The sequence below is a fragment of the Xiphophorus couchianus genome, chromosome 11 (genome assembly GCF_001444195.1).
Source record: "Xiphophorus couchianus chromosome 11, X_couchianus-1.0, whole genome shotgun sequence".
NCBI classification, from domain to species: domain Eukaryota; kingdom Metazoa; phylum Chordata; class Actinopteri; order Cyprinodontiformes; family Poeciliidae; genus Xiphophorus; species Xiphophorus couchianus.
Genome location: NC_040238.1, coordinates 495,988 through 511,279, shown reverse-complemented (window position 1 = coordinate 511,279; position 15,292 = coordinate 495,988). Strand labels below are relative to the sequence as shown.

Below are 15,292 nucleotides of genomic sequence, written 5' to 3'. Positions count from 1 at the left end.
GGACCTTCTTGCTGCAAGGCAACAGTGCTACCAACTGCGCCACTGTGCAGCCCGGCATTGAACTCAATTGTTTCAAGTAAAGTCAAAGTAAAAAGATCCTTCAGGTTAATTAAATTAATTTGAGTTAGATTTCTAAATTTTAAGTTAATTGAACACAAAAATGTAATTTGCCATCAATAAATCAAATGAATTAAGTTAGATTAATGTAAAAAGAAAGAAAAAAAAAAGAAAGTCCATTAGATGAACTACAGCCAAAAACACTTTTTACAGCGGTTTATAGCGGTGCACAGGTCAGGCTCAGTTAAATGATGTCATCATTTGATATCGCGATATTAATTATTTCATTGGTGTCAAAAATTCCACTATTAAAGTAAATGAGACCCCCACAGGCCCTTTATGATTTTTACTCCTTCTATCTGTGAAGCCCTTTGCAAATGGTGCTTTGTGTATAAAATTAGCTTAAGTGTTGATTATTAGGAGGGTGGTGTTAGCAGTATGGAAATTTATATAATTCAAATGTCAAGTCACCTTCCATCTGTCTTTTGATGTTTTATTTCTTTATTTTTTGAATGGTGTGTTGAACTTCCACTATCATTGCCTCGCTCAAATCTTAACCCAATTAGTACAATTTAACATTTATTTTAATTACCCCAAAACGCCTTCACTCAATTTGAGATAATTAATCTAATCAATAATTAAATATCTTTTTGAAACTTAATTATTTTTGCACTTCCAGTAATTACCTACACTAATTAACAGATTGACTATAAGTATGTCATAATTTTTGTTTAGAGGCAAGTTCGGTTCATTATGTAATGCTAATGGTCCTGAAGACTTTCTTCATCTAATTCTTACATTTGGATTTAAAATAACTAAGAATTTTATGATTAACCTAAGTATGTTTTAATTAATTACCGTAATAATGATAATTTTCTAAAAATTTTTGGTTTGCTTTCTTGAAAAAGTTATAAATTTGTACCTGTAAGATTCAGCTCTGTATTAGTTTACACAAGCAAATTTTCACAAGAGTAGGATTATGAAATCCAGTATAAGAGATAAAGCCAGGTTTGACATAGCACCATCAGTTCATCCTGCCTTTAACCATTTCACAAAGACGAAACCAGGTTCAGAAGCTGCAGGCTTAAGTAATTCAGGTGAATGAACGGCCACAGATTTCTTCACCAGACCCTGAGATCGAGCACAGATTCATTGATGCTACGCAAGATAAACTACTTACGCCTGACATCACACCAAATGAACAACATCTTTTGATGAATCATTAGAGGAGTCGAAACTTCATAAAGAAAAAACTGTTACTATGATAGCAATCAGTAGCGAATTGATTAAATGCAGAATTAACCCAAAATATACATTTCCAAATCATTCTTAACTAAAAATAAAACATGATAATCACACCTGTTATTTGCTCAAATAAACATAAATGAACAGTGAAAGTCAATGTTATAACATGTTAATCTGACAGCAAATTCTTTTTTGTTTTACATTTTATCAATATTTATACAGAACAAAAATTAGAATAGATCAAGATTAAATATAAGAACAACACTGGATTCAAAGACCAGAATGCTATAAACACACCACCATAGAACTCATACAGGACAAAGTTCTCCAAAGTCCTGCTAACAATATGATTATTTGATGTGTCTCTGCTGTGTTGAAGGAGAGACACATTTAAAGGTTGCAGGACGCTGGTTCTTGAGGCTTGGATTTGTAGAAGGAAACAGCTGAATTACACAGAATCTCCTGACAACATTTTAGATAGAATTGTGTCCTCATAAACATAATCCCTACTATTTTCCAGGGATCCAATTACTCTCCTTGTATTTATAGATGAAATGGCTGCAAATGTGGAAAACTTTCATTAAATTTGGAATGGAGCGGTTCTGATGCTTGTCTCCTCAGGGAAGGTGACAGTTAAAACAGGTCTGATCCCAGAAGTCCTGTTCCCTGAGCAAACACTGCTAATTCTTTCCTTTTTAAAAGCTATTATTTCTAATCATGTCAGGCATTAAGAGACCCAATATAGAAAGGAGGCCATTTACAACCCAAACATTCAACACACTGAATCTGCAATAGAGAAAATAAAAGCTTTCAATCTTGCAAATTAATAGTTAGATTTTATTTTCTCACACAAAAGACCCGGTAACACTTTCTGAAATTTTGTGCAGCTATAGGGATATTGTATTTTGAGTGATTCGCATTATGAACTCAGTATTCAAAGGCTGCATATTCAGCTAAAATCAGATATTAACGTACACTGTAAATATTTTTTGTGTCTCTTTACCAGATATTAAATCTTTCAGGTTTTCCTGTTTTAGGTCAGTTAAAGATCCCAGATTGGTGGGAAACGGTGTTAACATTAACACTGTTTGTGCTTAACTGACAGGTGTGAAGTGGCTTCCCTGGAGGAGAAACAAGGCTAGGCACCCAACTAACTCCTCAAACTTGGTAGTAGTATACATTTGGATTGTGGGAAATGAAGGAATATGTCATGAGATATGTAGGCAATCAATCGATTAGTGATTATGAAATCTCAACCAGCCAGAGAGTGGGCACAGAGACTGAGCAGGAATCCCTCATACAAAGTATACATGAAGTGGCAGTGGAGAGAAAACACTCCTTTTAACATCAAGAGACCTTCAGCGGAACTTGGCTCAGTATAATTGGCTATCTGCCACGAAGATGTGGCAGATAATTTTCTACCACCAAATAGGGAAAAATGCACTGAAAAATACTGACTTACTGATCATTCCCATTTGGGGGTGCACCACAAAGCATCTATGTTAGTTTGTTTCTCTGCTACACTGAGCTTGAACATGAATGATGGTACGCTCCAGGAAATCAGAAGACAGACTACAAAACTCAGCTTTTAAAACAGCAAAATAAAATATACTTATGTGAGTGTGGGCTTTGTCTGGACCACCCTGATGTATGTGTTCTGTTTCTGACTACATGCAGGATTGAAATAAATCAATGAGAACTGTGGGTGTGTTTTAGCGGCACAGGCACTTTCAAGATCAGCCATCCATAACATCAGATATACAAGAAATAGGATTTTACTCCACAAGGCAACTGGTAAGTACCCTACAAAACACTAATATTATTTATTCTCAATTCTTATTAATACTCCACTATTACTAGTTTTTATTTGTTTGGGTTGGACTTTTTTTTTCTTTGTTTTTTGTTATTTTTCTTTCCTTCTCAGTGAAATTAACTTTCTGTTCAGTGGGTTCTGTAGTTCAAGTGTACATAATGAACAGTTTACACAATGGTGTAGCAGTTGTTGATGTAAATGCATAATGTGTCAATTTTCTACAGTAAATGCAATGCCTTGTGTCACATTTTCTAATGCCTGGTAAAGGAATGGAACGAAAGAAGTAGGCTGAAATTAATAATAGAGGAAAATTACTGTGCATCCCATGGAGACCAACACTAATTGAATAAGTTATGCATTTGTTCAGTCTGGTTTCTCTTCAATTTCATCATTACGCAGCCTCAGAGGGACTTCCACAAGACTCCACGACACTCTTTCCGAAGCCCCTGTATTTCTCATTCTGATAAGCTGTACCTTAATTAATTCATTGGGGTCAGGAGTTATTAGCACCTTCAGTGCACATTCTTCATTACTAGAACTCCTTATTAATTCTTTTGCAGCACACATAATGTGTTCTTAAGCTTCCAGAGGAGCACAACTGATCAGCATAGTGGGAATAATGTAAAAGTGACTGATTAAATGACTAAACCTAATTATAGGTTATATGTAGAATGTGTGATGCAAATAATTATTGTTTAGTTATGTAACTGCATCTGTAATGTTGTCCAAAAGTATTCATGTATTTCAAGAGATTGTCTTGTTAGAGTCGAAAATGTTATTATTTTCTCGGGATTTCAGAGACTGACCAACAGTAAGAAGTGCTGGATTCTGAACTGGAAAGAAAATAAAACATGTTTTTTCAAGCATTTTATAAATATCTAAAAAGTACAACATGTATTTGTAATAATTACTTCTGTGTGGATACTTTGCAGAACCCCCCTTCGTCATATCCCTTTTTTCTTCTTCGTGTTTGCAGTTATCAAACAACAAATTGGTGCATTCCAACACAACCAGTTGGTATGTGAACCAGAATGTCACTCGAGGATTAAATTCTGTTATACAAATGTGTTTGTTTAAGTTAACTAAATATTCCCCAATAACGTTTACTTCTTGACTAAATAAATCATCTAAATCTAGTTTTATTGTAATTCTGTTTAAGTTTTGAATCGATTGTTGTCCTTCTTCGTTGTACTTTTGACAGTATAACTGTATGCTATATTAGTAAAAACGTTTTTTAAGTTAGTTCCATGTTTATTCATTTATGGTTTACCTTGTGTTTTTCACTGCTCAAGAGTTATTTTGGGCAGTCCCATGGATGTTTCAGGTGTGCCAGTGCCAGTTATGTGACTGGTAGATAAAGGGGTGTGAGTGTGTGTCGGCATGAACACTATAAGTTTGTGACATTGACACTCAAACTAAATCCAGTAAATTTTTTGTGTAGTGAATCATGATGTTGTTTTTAATTGAATAAATTAAGTGGATTTAATCTATTTTTGTTTTTACATCACCATAAGCACTTCATTTAAATAAGTTAAGGCCTTTTGGAGCTAAAAACATTTTAAAAATTAAAACTAATTTGAATTAATGTGAGGGGTAGGTGACAGGCTGGCCAGCAGATCAGCGAGTGCTTTGTGCTACCACCAGCAGCAACGAATTAAACCACTTTTGTCACAAAAATTAGTTTTAAGATGAAAAAGTAACTTTAATCAGATTACTGATTACTCCTTGAAAAGTAACTTAGATTACTTATTACTTGAGTGGAAAGTAACTCAGTTAGATTACAAGTTACTTTATTAGCTACTTTCAGCAACTGCTGACATCAACTTTCCGCTGCCTCAATATAAAAATTACATTGAACTTTGCCAGTACTTATTTGATTGCAAGTTATTTTATAATGATAACATTATAAAATGTGGAGACACATATCAGTGTATCTCCACGTATAAGGTGGAACAGAAGGGGAGATTACAACAGTCCAAAATAAAACTTCAGTTATTTTTGCATGTTTTTATGTGTTCCACTGTTGTCTGGATTTTAGAACCCCCAGAACATCGGGCCCCATGTGTCAGGGCCCTGCTGTTGCTGTCAGAGCGCAGCGCACAGCGCTCCTCCTGCGGCTCCACAACTCACACGGTCTGCTGCACAGATTTGTGACACTTCTCTTAATATTAAAGATTATAATGGCGTTTAGTTGTGCAACTTTACGGGCAGGTTCATTCGTGGCTGCTTTCACGTTCATTGCGCTGTTCATATTAATCTCGGTGTTTACAGTTTTCTGGAGCGCAACGCGAAACTCGACGTCACTAAAGCCATTAAAACGTGCAACTTATGTGCTTTCATTAATATTGTGACGCATTGTCTGAATGTTTGTAACCCCAGGGCGGTCATTATTTCACACTATATGTTTTTGCACTGCTTGTATTTTGTGTCCCAATAAAGACTTAAAACAAGAACAACAAAAAAGAAAAACAAATATACAAAAAACTTTATTACGTTTCAAAACAGTGACGTGCCTCGTGTGGCAGTAACTGAGCTTGTTTTGGTTTGTAGTTATAAAGTGAATCCAGAAGGTGGCAGTGTTACAACCTTTGGATTCAGATTCACCCAGAAAGAAAACAAAGACGAAGTAAAGGATCCGCCTTTTCCGTTCACGTGACTGCTTGTGTTGTTTGTGGCCGCGCTTCTTGTTCATTTGGCGGGTCTGTATACATCAGACTGCTGTCCTTCTGCGGCTTCAGCTCAGCGAATTTACTGTCATTTAGAAAATTATATTAAAAATGTCTCACAGGTACAGAGCCACGCGCAGCGACGCTCACGATAGTGACTTTAAACACAGGTATGTTTGAATGCAGTTAGCTACTTGAGTTAGCTTTGTTTTGTTAAGAGTGTTTTAGAAATCTTACTGAATTGTTACTATTGTGATTCATTTGAGCTCGGTAAAAAGCCTCCATCAGTTTCAGAAAGTAAATGGCAGAACGTAGCTTAGCTGCTATTTTGTTGCTCCGTTAACTTTTTATGTTCGGTTTGTCTTATGTGAAGGAAAACCAACATGTGAATGAAAACGATGGTTTCTGTGAAAATAATTGGCGAAAAACAGATCTGGTTGAACGGATACATGTCTAACATTGACATCAAAGATCAGCCGACTGAAAGTGGATCCCCGCCACTCAACACAATGGATCGATGGAGGATCCGAAGAAAGAAGCAAATGGCGGGAGAAGTTTTAAAACCCGCTCATCAGCTTCTGCTAATTATCAGCCAACTCATCGGCTGTTGTAAATGAATGTCCCGCCCTGCTCTGTTGACCTTCACTAAGACTTTTTCAGCCATATCAGCATGTTGTGGATTTTCCTGAATGGAGCCTTTTGCTTCGTGTTGCTCATTTGTTCTGCAGGAAAAGCTATAGCCTGGTGTACTGTCAGTGTTGCCACAGAGTGTATTCACACAGAGGCTTTCCTTTACTGTGCTAGGACTGAGATGTTTAACTACAGGGCCAAACTAAGATAGGCCTCGTCGATGTTTTGTTGGGATACAGGAGTAGTGGCCCGTCTCGGTGGTCCCACTGCCGGAAGAGAGGAATAGATGGAAGTCTGAGGAGCCACAGTGACGAGGACGGTGATGATGGACACTCTGACAGCAGGAATTCCAGGTAAGAGTTTGTTTGAAACAGAGACATGCCTTCTTATTGAATTGTTTTCTTGAATCAGAAACTGCATATCTGTAATGTTATTCAAATATTTATTGAAGAAAGCCTAAATAATTGTTAGCAGTTCAACTTCTCAAACAGATGTAATCCTTACTGCCAGCTGCAGCAGACAGGGCTTCAGCTAGCTGCTGCGCCTGTTGCTTCTGTTATTGAATTGAGTTTGGTTTTAAGGAGGCCTGAGCTCTTCTTTGCCCCCCTAGTTTCACCACCCCAGAGACCGCAGCGCCTGTGTCTCGATGTGGTCGCCAGTCTGACTGGGGGAGCCAGGTGGAGGACGAAGAGATGAGGCAAGATGTTCACAGAGATATGCAACGGTAAAAGAATGGTTTTCATTTTAATTTAGTAGTCTTTTTGAATGCTGTCATTAGGCCTGTCACGATAATGACAGGCCTAATGACAGCATTCAATCGTACGATAAATTAAAACTATCAATGTCATTTTAATTATCGGCATTATCGTCTCTTCCGGCCTTTTTCTCTTTCTGTTAATGACACTGAATGAAAAAGGGCTCAACTCCGGTGCTCTCCACTGACCCCCCCTTCCTCATTTCCTTAGTGAAAAGCCCAGCGCAGACTACACGATCTTAGAGCTGTCGGCTGATTGTCGGCCCATTTTCAAAACCTGAGAGACCACACATTAGCCGACAGAAATCCTAGGTATAACGGTTCGATCGGTTCGTTCCTGCCGTGTGGTGTCCAACAATGGGCACAAAATAATGGCTACAAGTCCAGTGAACTAATTTCAAAACCAGGCATTAATCAATGCTTTACTACAATCTACCTGCAATGCATGTGGCTTTATGTTTAGGTTTTTTTTCCAAGTGCGTTTTTTGTTTTTGTTTGTTATCTATCTTTGGCAAGAAATCGCATGCATTATTACGTCATTTCCATTAAATCGGTGTAAAAGGTCTTCAAACAATATTATCGTTTATTGCAATAATTTTTGAGACAATTAATCGTTCAGCAAAATTTGCTATCGTGACAGGCCTAGCTGTCATTATTACTTGTTGTTTGTTGATGTTATGTGCCCCCTGTTCAGATACAGGAGGAGGATACTAGGTTCAGAGGTCAATCAGAGGGAGAGAAAAACTTCATCAGGCTCTTCTGGCAGGTAAATATGACCTCATCAAGAATATCTGACTCAAATTTTAAATGTTTAACGCATGAAGCATTACAGATGCAGTGATATACATTAGTAGGAATGTGAAAGTATCACGTTGGTTTGGAAGGAAGAGTAATTAGCTGGTAAAAGCAACTAATGGGTGAAAAAAATCCAGCACAACAGTCCGATACTTAGTCTTTGGGGTGCTACCCGTTTCAAATGAAAAGCTATTGCAGATGTATATACTAATCTTTTTCATAGAATATCCTACCTTTATAAAATATAGCAGAATTGTACATGTACATAATCGGCATATCCCACTTTCACCACAATATCCAACTTTTATCAAATACTTAGGTAACACATTTTGTTATACCAATTTCCTGTCTTTGAATTTCCTATGTTTCATGAAATACAGAGGTAGCACATATTGATGCACTAAAAACCCCTCATCAGAATATCCTCCCTGGTAAATCGGTAGAGGATGTCAATGCACCAAAATCTTTCATCAGGATATGCTATTTGTTTCACATTGGTATGTGGCACATGTTTATCTGCTAAATTCCCTAATCAGAATATCCTGCCTCTATGTGAATCACTAAATTATTTAATCAAAATATCCTATCTGTCAAATGTGGGTAGCACATATCAGTGCATTAAGACCCTGCATCAGAATATCCTACCTTTTAAAAAAATATTTCAAATACAGAGGTCTTTGTAAGAATGAAATAGTATCAGACAGATGAAATAATTTTTTTTATTTAAATTAAATTAAACACAGACGTCTCCAAATAGAAAACACTGCAAACTCTTTTTTGCGCATTGATACATTGTATGGCAGTCTTGAAGTGCTGTCAACATATGTCCAATGAACTGCACAGGTCACTGTGCATCTGAAACAATAGGATATGTTTCATATACAATAATATTACACCATACACACAGCTTAAATCTCATGTGATCTCGCTACCAACATGCTCTATGTAGCACTGTTTAATAAAAAAAGAGTGTTGTTAAACTAAATATTTCAAATAGGGACAAATTAGCCCACAAGAACAACTTATTTTATCCTGATTAATGTGATTGACGCCAAACAACGACTTGGTTACAGTACACAGGATAGTAACGACACTGCAGACGGCAAACTAAAGCCATTTACAAATATAGTTACAAGCTGCCTGTCATGTAAACTTAAACATAAAATAATACGACAGCTTAAGGAAAGCCGGATGTAAAATAAATTAAATAAAGCTTACCTTAATCTTCGATTAAATAAAACGGATGGAACAAAACTTCCACAGGTAGGATGTGTTTATAATCTGATGAGTAAGCAGAATGTGACGTAGCATCGATGTGCTCATGCACATTACCACAAGGTAGGATGGATTGATAGGTAGCACAGATAGTTAGAACCCTGGGTGGCTGTTGTCAGCTGACGGGCGTGTGATCTGCTGAGACTCAGCAGGGATCAGGCATCATTGAGCTCCTCTACTCTCTGCAGAAACTGCTGCTGTCTAAAATGAGAGCAGCAGCAAGGCCACGTCCAGACAGAACGGTCATTCGGTTTACGCATGTGGTCTGGGCACTGCTTAAGATTCTCTAGTGGAGAAGCAGTTTTTTCCCCATCAGCCTGGGTCAGTATACTTTACTGGCTTTCCTCCAGAAAACTACTCACTTCAATGAAAATCTGTTCCATAATTCTAATCCATAAACACTAAACCTTTCACTGATGGGATGAGAACCTGTTGACTCGTGAAAACCGACTTCTCAGCTCCATATCTCTAGTTATTTTGCAGATGTTTCATTAGCACTACACCAAGCAAATATTCCATCTGCTCGTCTTATGGCAGGTTGGGATTCTTCCTTAAGCCAATCACCCTTCAGATCACGTCAGCCATGTTCACACCTCCTCTGAACTCGCTCCAAGTTCTCGTTAGAATCTTTTTGATTTGAACTTGCTCTTAAGGACAGAAATTGGTTTTGTAAAAAGGACTGTTGTCACTTCATCTTTGGATTGTGGAATCAGTTGTTCTGTCAGGTTTTTAGTTAAAGGACAATGACATTTCTGTGTACTGCAGCTGTGACTCCAGAGAGGGTGAAAACATGGAGACTGACGAAGCTGTGTTGATGCGAAGACAAAAGCAGATCAGCTACGGGAAGAACACCCTGGCCTATGACCGTTACATCAAGGAGGTGCCAAAGTAAGATGATGCATGTTACAGTGTCAGCATCTTAAAGCAACATTGAACATGGAGAGCAGGTCTTGAGTGTTTACATGCTAAACATAGAAACATGAACCCTTGCTGTTTTCAGGCACTTGCGACAGCCGGGTGTTCACCCAAAGACTCCCAACAAGTTCAGGAAGTACAGCCGGCGTTCCTGGGATCAACAGATCAAACTGTGGAGAGTTAAGCTGCATGCCTGGGACCCCCCAGCAGGCTGCAGCCAGGAACACACCCTCAGTGACAATATGTAAGAAAACACTGGCTCCCTCAGGTTTCCAGTAACTGCTTCATCATTACTCTGGCAGGCCGGGTCATGAAGCTGAAAGGGGAGGAAAACAAAATGAGCAAAACATTGATATGTACAGCAGTGTTTACCATCCTGGTTCTCAAGACACACCGCCCTGCATGTCTTAGATGTTTCCTTGCTTTTACACACTCTACTGGGTGATTGCAGATCAACAAAAGCCTGTAAATCAGCCATCAATTGAAATCAGATGTGTTTAAAGCAGGCAAGTATTCAGGGCAGTGTCCCTTGAAGACCAGGGTTAAAAACCAATGATCTATAAAAACCCACAATCTCCAGAATTCCTATGGAGCCTGGAAAATGGTTGCATTTTTAAAATCATTTTGCACATTTGAATAGTCTGGAGAATGGTTTCCAGACTTTATTCTTATTCGGTGAAAGCAGAATTTCACAGGATATGTAAAGTGAGGCTAAATGTTTTAGTCACACAATAGTTTAATGTTTTTTTCCCCAATTTCTTGATTTTTAGATATCAATCTTGTAAAGATTATTTGATTTGCAACAATGCATCTTGAGAAGTTGGCAAGCTCATTGGTCGTTTTATTTAGTGACTTATTGACAGATGAGCCTCAGAAATACACTTCTTCAAGGCTACGTTCACAAAGCTTGCTAAATGTCTTTTTTTTTTTTTTAAATCCACATTTTGTTTTGTTTTTTGCCTGGTCATTCATACTAATTAAACCCGACTGCAATGAGACTTCTGTGTGAAGTGTTTACGTCCCCGAAGCAATCCACATGCGGAGAAGAACGTTGACATCACACAGCAGCGCTCTGTTTACGGCAGTAATTATGAATTTTTAAATTTATCCAGCAATGGGAGCTGATAATATAATCACAAGATCATAACATGAGCAAAGCTGCCAAAAAAAGCACAGCTAATAACATCCTTTAGTGGAGCATTTGCCTGCTGTGTGAACACAGCGCGTAGACAGAGATGGGTCCACATACTGTACTTGGCTGTTAAACAAATTTACTCACGGCTGATTTAGCAACAAAGTATCACAAAGTATGGATTAAAGAATCATATGTTAGTGAAAAAATATTAAATCCAGTTGTGACAATTCTGCATTGTTAATCTTTTTAAATAAAGCTAAAGTTAAACAAACAATAAGTCCTTCAGGATTGTGCTGTCAGGATATGAGGAAGGAACAGAGTTAAAAACAAAATGACAGCAACTTAAAAAAAAGTTGAAATCTGAGTTTGAAGTGTGTTAGTACCCTGAGTGTCCTACTTGTGGCACGCGGTCAACAGGTGATAACGCCTTGATGACTTGCATGTCCATGATGAGTCACTGCTTGGTTTCTGCAGAGAGGAGCTGGACCTTGAGGATATTGTGGACATTGAGTTGGATTTTCCTTCCTTGACTGATTCCCAGAACGCACCGTCTTCCCTGCTGGTCCATAGCTCTGCAGCCGAGGTGAGCTCCTCTACAGGCTGAACCTGACTTGGTTTCCAACACTGACTGGTTTCAGTGGGGGAGGTGGGTGTGGGAGTGTGGTGAAGTCACCTCTAATGCCGTTGCCATACATTTGGTTCTAAATTCCACAAATTCCATCAAAGCTGCACCAAACTCATTAGGATCAATCCTTATCTGCTCCCCAACAAGAATCTACAACAATCTATGGTGGGCGTGGCCTAATTCCTCTACAACACCCCCTAGAGCAGTGGGTCCCCAACCACCGGGCCATGCAAGAAATAATGAACTACTTCCGGATCTTTTATTTTGAAAATCCTAAACCGGATTTTACCAGTTACGTCTTGCACTTCAAAATTGAGCCAACTTGCAGCAGAATGAGTAACAAAACAACATCCGCTGGGGACCGCTGCCCTAGGGCGCTTTTAATAACCACCCACAGGTCATGCTTTAACCCAGAATCATGAAACTCAGATTCATGATTCTGAGTTTCATGAATCAAGTCTCTGGGAGCCGTGGTCTAAATCCAACAGAAAGTCGACCATTTTGGGTCAAGCATTGTGTCTTTAACATAGACGTTGTATCTGAGCGAACTTCTCCTGCGGCTTTTGAGACACAGACTTCAGAATCAGTCAGCAAGGTCTTGAGGCATAGATGATGAAAAGTTAAAAACATCTTTTTCGTACATCAAAACATGCCAGCGTGGCCAACCCTCCAAATCTGACCATTCGCCATGAAACATCAAGATTTACTAACTTCCACATAAAAGGTCACAGTTGCACCAGACTTTCTTTCTCATTACAGACCAGCCCTCATCATATTCACATGTTCACTTAAGCACTGCTAACACATTTTCAAACCAAACACTCGTGAGAAACAAACATAAATGATGTCTTGCCTTGTGGCTATAAGATGAGAGACACTCATTTCTATTGAATTTTTAAGTAATTTTTAATACTTTAAATAATTGTAATATTAATATAATCTTTTCTTCAACAGCTTCCAAGTCATCCTCCAGCCAAAATCAGTGTTGTTCTACTAGATTGCATAGAAAAGGCACACTCATTTTTATCCCGTTTTATTTTTTTAATACTTTTTTTTTTTTTTTTTTTTACCCCTCCAGGGGGTCTTTTGTGGGCTCTAGTGTCCCTTTATATGATAGTAGGCTGACAGGAAACGGGGAAGGAGAGGAGGGAAGACATGCGGCAAATGTCATCGGGTCCGGGAGTCGAACCCGCGACGGCCACATCGAGGACTGAAGGCCTCCAAATACGGGTCGCGCTAACCACTACGTCACCACGGCACACCCTTAATACATTTTTTTAGCAATTTTATTTGTCAAAATGTATTTTTATTCAATAGCTTTCAGATCATGAGGCCTATTAGCTCAGAATTGGTGCAAAATTTTTCTACTGGACAATTTTGCTGAGGCACACTCATTTTTATTCTTTTACAGGTTTTTAAATATATATATACAGTATATACAGTACAGACCAAAAGTTTGGACACACCTTCTAATTCAATGAGTTTTCTTTATTTTCATGACTATTTATAAGGCAAGAAATCCCACTTATTAACCTGACAGGGCACCTATGAAGTGAAAACCATTTCAGGTGACTACCTCTTGAAGCTCATCAAGAAAATGCAGAGTGTGTGCAAAGCAGTAATCACAGCAAAAAGTTACTACTTTGAAGAAACTAGAATATAAGGGGTATTTTCAGTTGTTTTACACTTTTTTGTTTAGTGCATATTTCCACATGTGTTATTCATAGTTTTGATGCCTTCAGTGTGAATCTACAATGTCAATAGTCATGAAAATAAAGGAAACTCATTGAATTAAAAGGTGTGTCCAAACTTTTGGTCTGTACTGTATATATATATATATATTTTAACAATTTCTTTAGTCAATATTTAGGAGTTTCCTTCAATAGCTTCCAAGTTATGAGACCTACTAACTGAAAATGAATGTGAAATTGTTCTATTTTTGATGAGGCACACTGATTTTATCCCATTTTAGGTTTTTTATATTTTTCTGTGATTTTTATAAAAAACATATATAAGGTAGGTTTTCAATAGCTTCCATGTCATGACAAGGAATCTCAGCCATCTGGGGCCTCATGTATAAAACTTGTGTACGCACAAAAAATGTGCGGTGCCATATTGTATGCACAAGTCGCCATGTACACAAATGAACTTGGCACAAACGTTTGTGTAAATATACGCAAACCTTTGACCTGCGGTGAAAATGTGCAGCAACCTTAAATAATTAGGGGATCTCTGATTTATTGGAAAGCGGATTTATCAACTTAGCCGATACTTAAATATGAAAATGATTTTATCCACGTCAGCAGAGGTCTAAAAATCAACCAGTCTTCTTTTAATTATTTCTAAGTAAATAATTAGAATGAAAATAATAAACATAGAGCAGTAATAACAATAGTCTTAAGGACACACGCATATCACTGAGTATATTGCTCAAACTGTATTCAGCATTTCAAATGCACAGCTCTACAAAGTATTATATGTGTATTATAAAGTCTGATAGCCTCAGGCAGAAAAGACTTGCCGTAGGGTTCCTTAGCACATTTGGGCTGATTATGGATGCATAATGTAAGTATTTACATTAAGGGATGTAAATACTTTTTGAAAGGCAATGTAGCTGTGTGTGCCTCCCTTGGACATGTTATCAAGCCTGACCTGTTCTGCTCTGTTTTGTCTAGAATGAAGACTGTTCTGCTACTCCAGTTAAAGTCAAGAAGACAGAGGATCCTGACGTGGCCAAGGGCCTCTGATGACAACATGCGCAAGGATTTCACCTAACACTGATGTCTCTCAAAGTTAACATGGACAGTGTCTGTGACTGCTTCTCAACTTGGGGATGCTTTTGGTTTTCTTGTTTAAAGTTTGCTTGTTTCTGGTCTGTAGCTTGAAATTTCTTACAGATTCATCTGCTCAGGGAGTCTTATTTACCGGATTTATACTTCCTGTTCTAACCAAGTTGGACTCATTTCAATGAATCAAATATTGGGAAATTAATGTCTCTGATGCATGTTGCTGTTGGAGGATTCCATTTCAGTGAGGAAAAATAGTTTTGTCTTAATAAGCCCTTTTGGGATGGGAGAGGGGTGGAAAAAATTGAAGCACCAAAATATTTTAAGTTGAATTTTTTTATACAGTTATAACTATGTTTTTGTGTTTTTATTCCTGTTTCATATTGAAGAGTTTAAAATAAAAGAGCACACTGAAAACTATTTTGTTATTAATGAAGTTTATATCTCAATAGAAAGTGTTGAGACTTGATGTTGAAATGCAGACTCATGGAATTACTAGACTATTAGGTGTACATATTTTAACTTGCATGTTTATGCAGTTAAATTATAAACATTAAAAGTTATGTTATTTTTAATCTAAGTGGAGACTTTAATGG

The 15,292-nt window shown here is 37.7% G+C and overlaps 1 protein-coding gene across 2 annotated transcripts; it reads left to right on the top strand.

Moving 5' to 3' along the window:
- Window positions 1–5,757: 5,757 nt before the first annotated feature.
- slbp (stem-loop histone mRNA binding protein) lies at window positions 5,758–15,116 on the top strand. 2 transcript variants are annotated; one of them, XM_028032372.1, is made up of 8 exons: window positions 5,758–5,951; window positions 6,651–6,764; window positions 7,022–7,135; window positions 7,866–7,931; window positions 10,001–10,123; window positions 10,236–10,394; window positions 11,760–11,868; window positions 14,586–15,116. In XM_028032372.1, exons 1-8 carry the CDS (start codon window positions 5,893–5,895, stop codon window positions 14,655–14,657), a joined length of 816 nt encoding a protein of 271 aa, XP_027888173.1. In that variant the 5' UTR covers window positions 5,758–5,892; the 3' UTR covers window positions 14,658–15,116. The 2 variants fall into 2 exon arrangements, with proteins under 2 accessions (XP_027888173.1, XP_027888171.1); XM_028032370.1 differs by having other exon boundaries at window positions 5,759–5,951; window positions 7,860–7,931.
- Window positions 15,117–15,292: the final 176 nt, after the last annotated feature.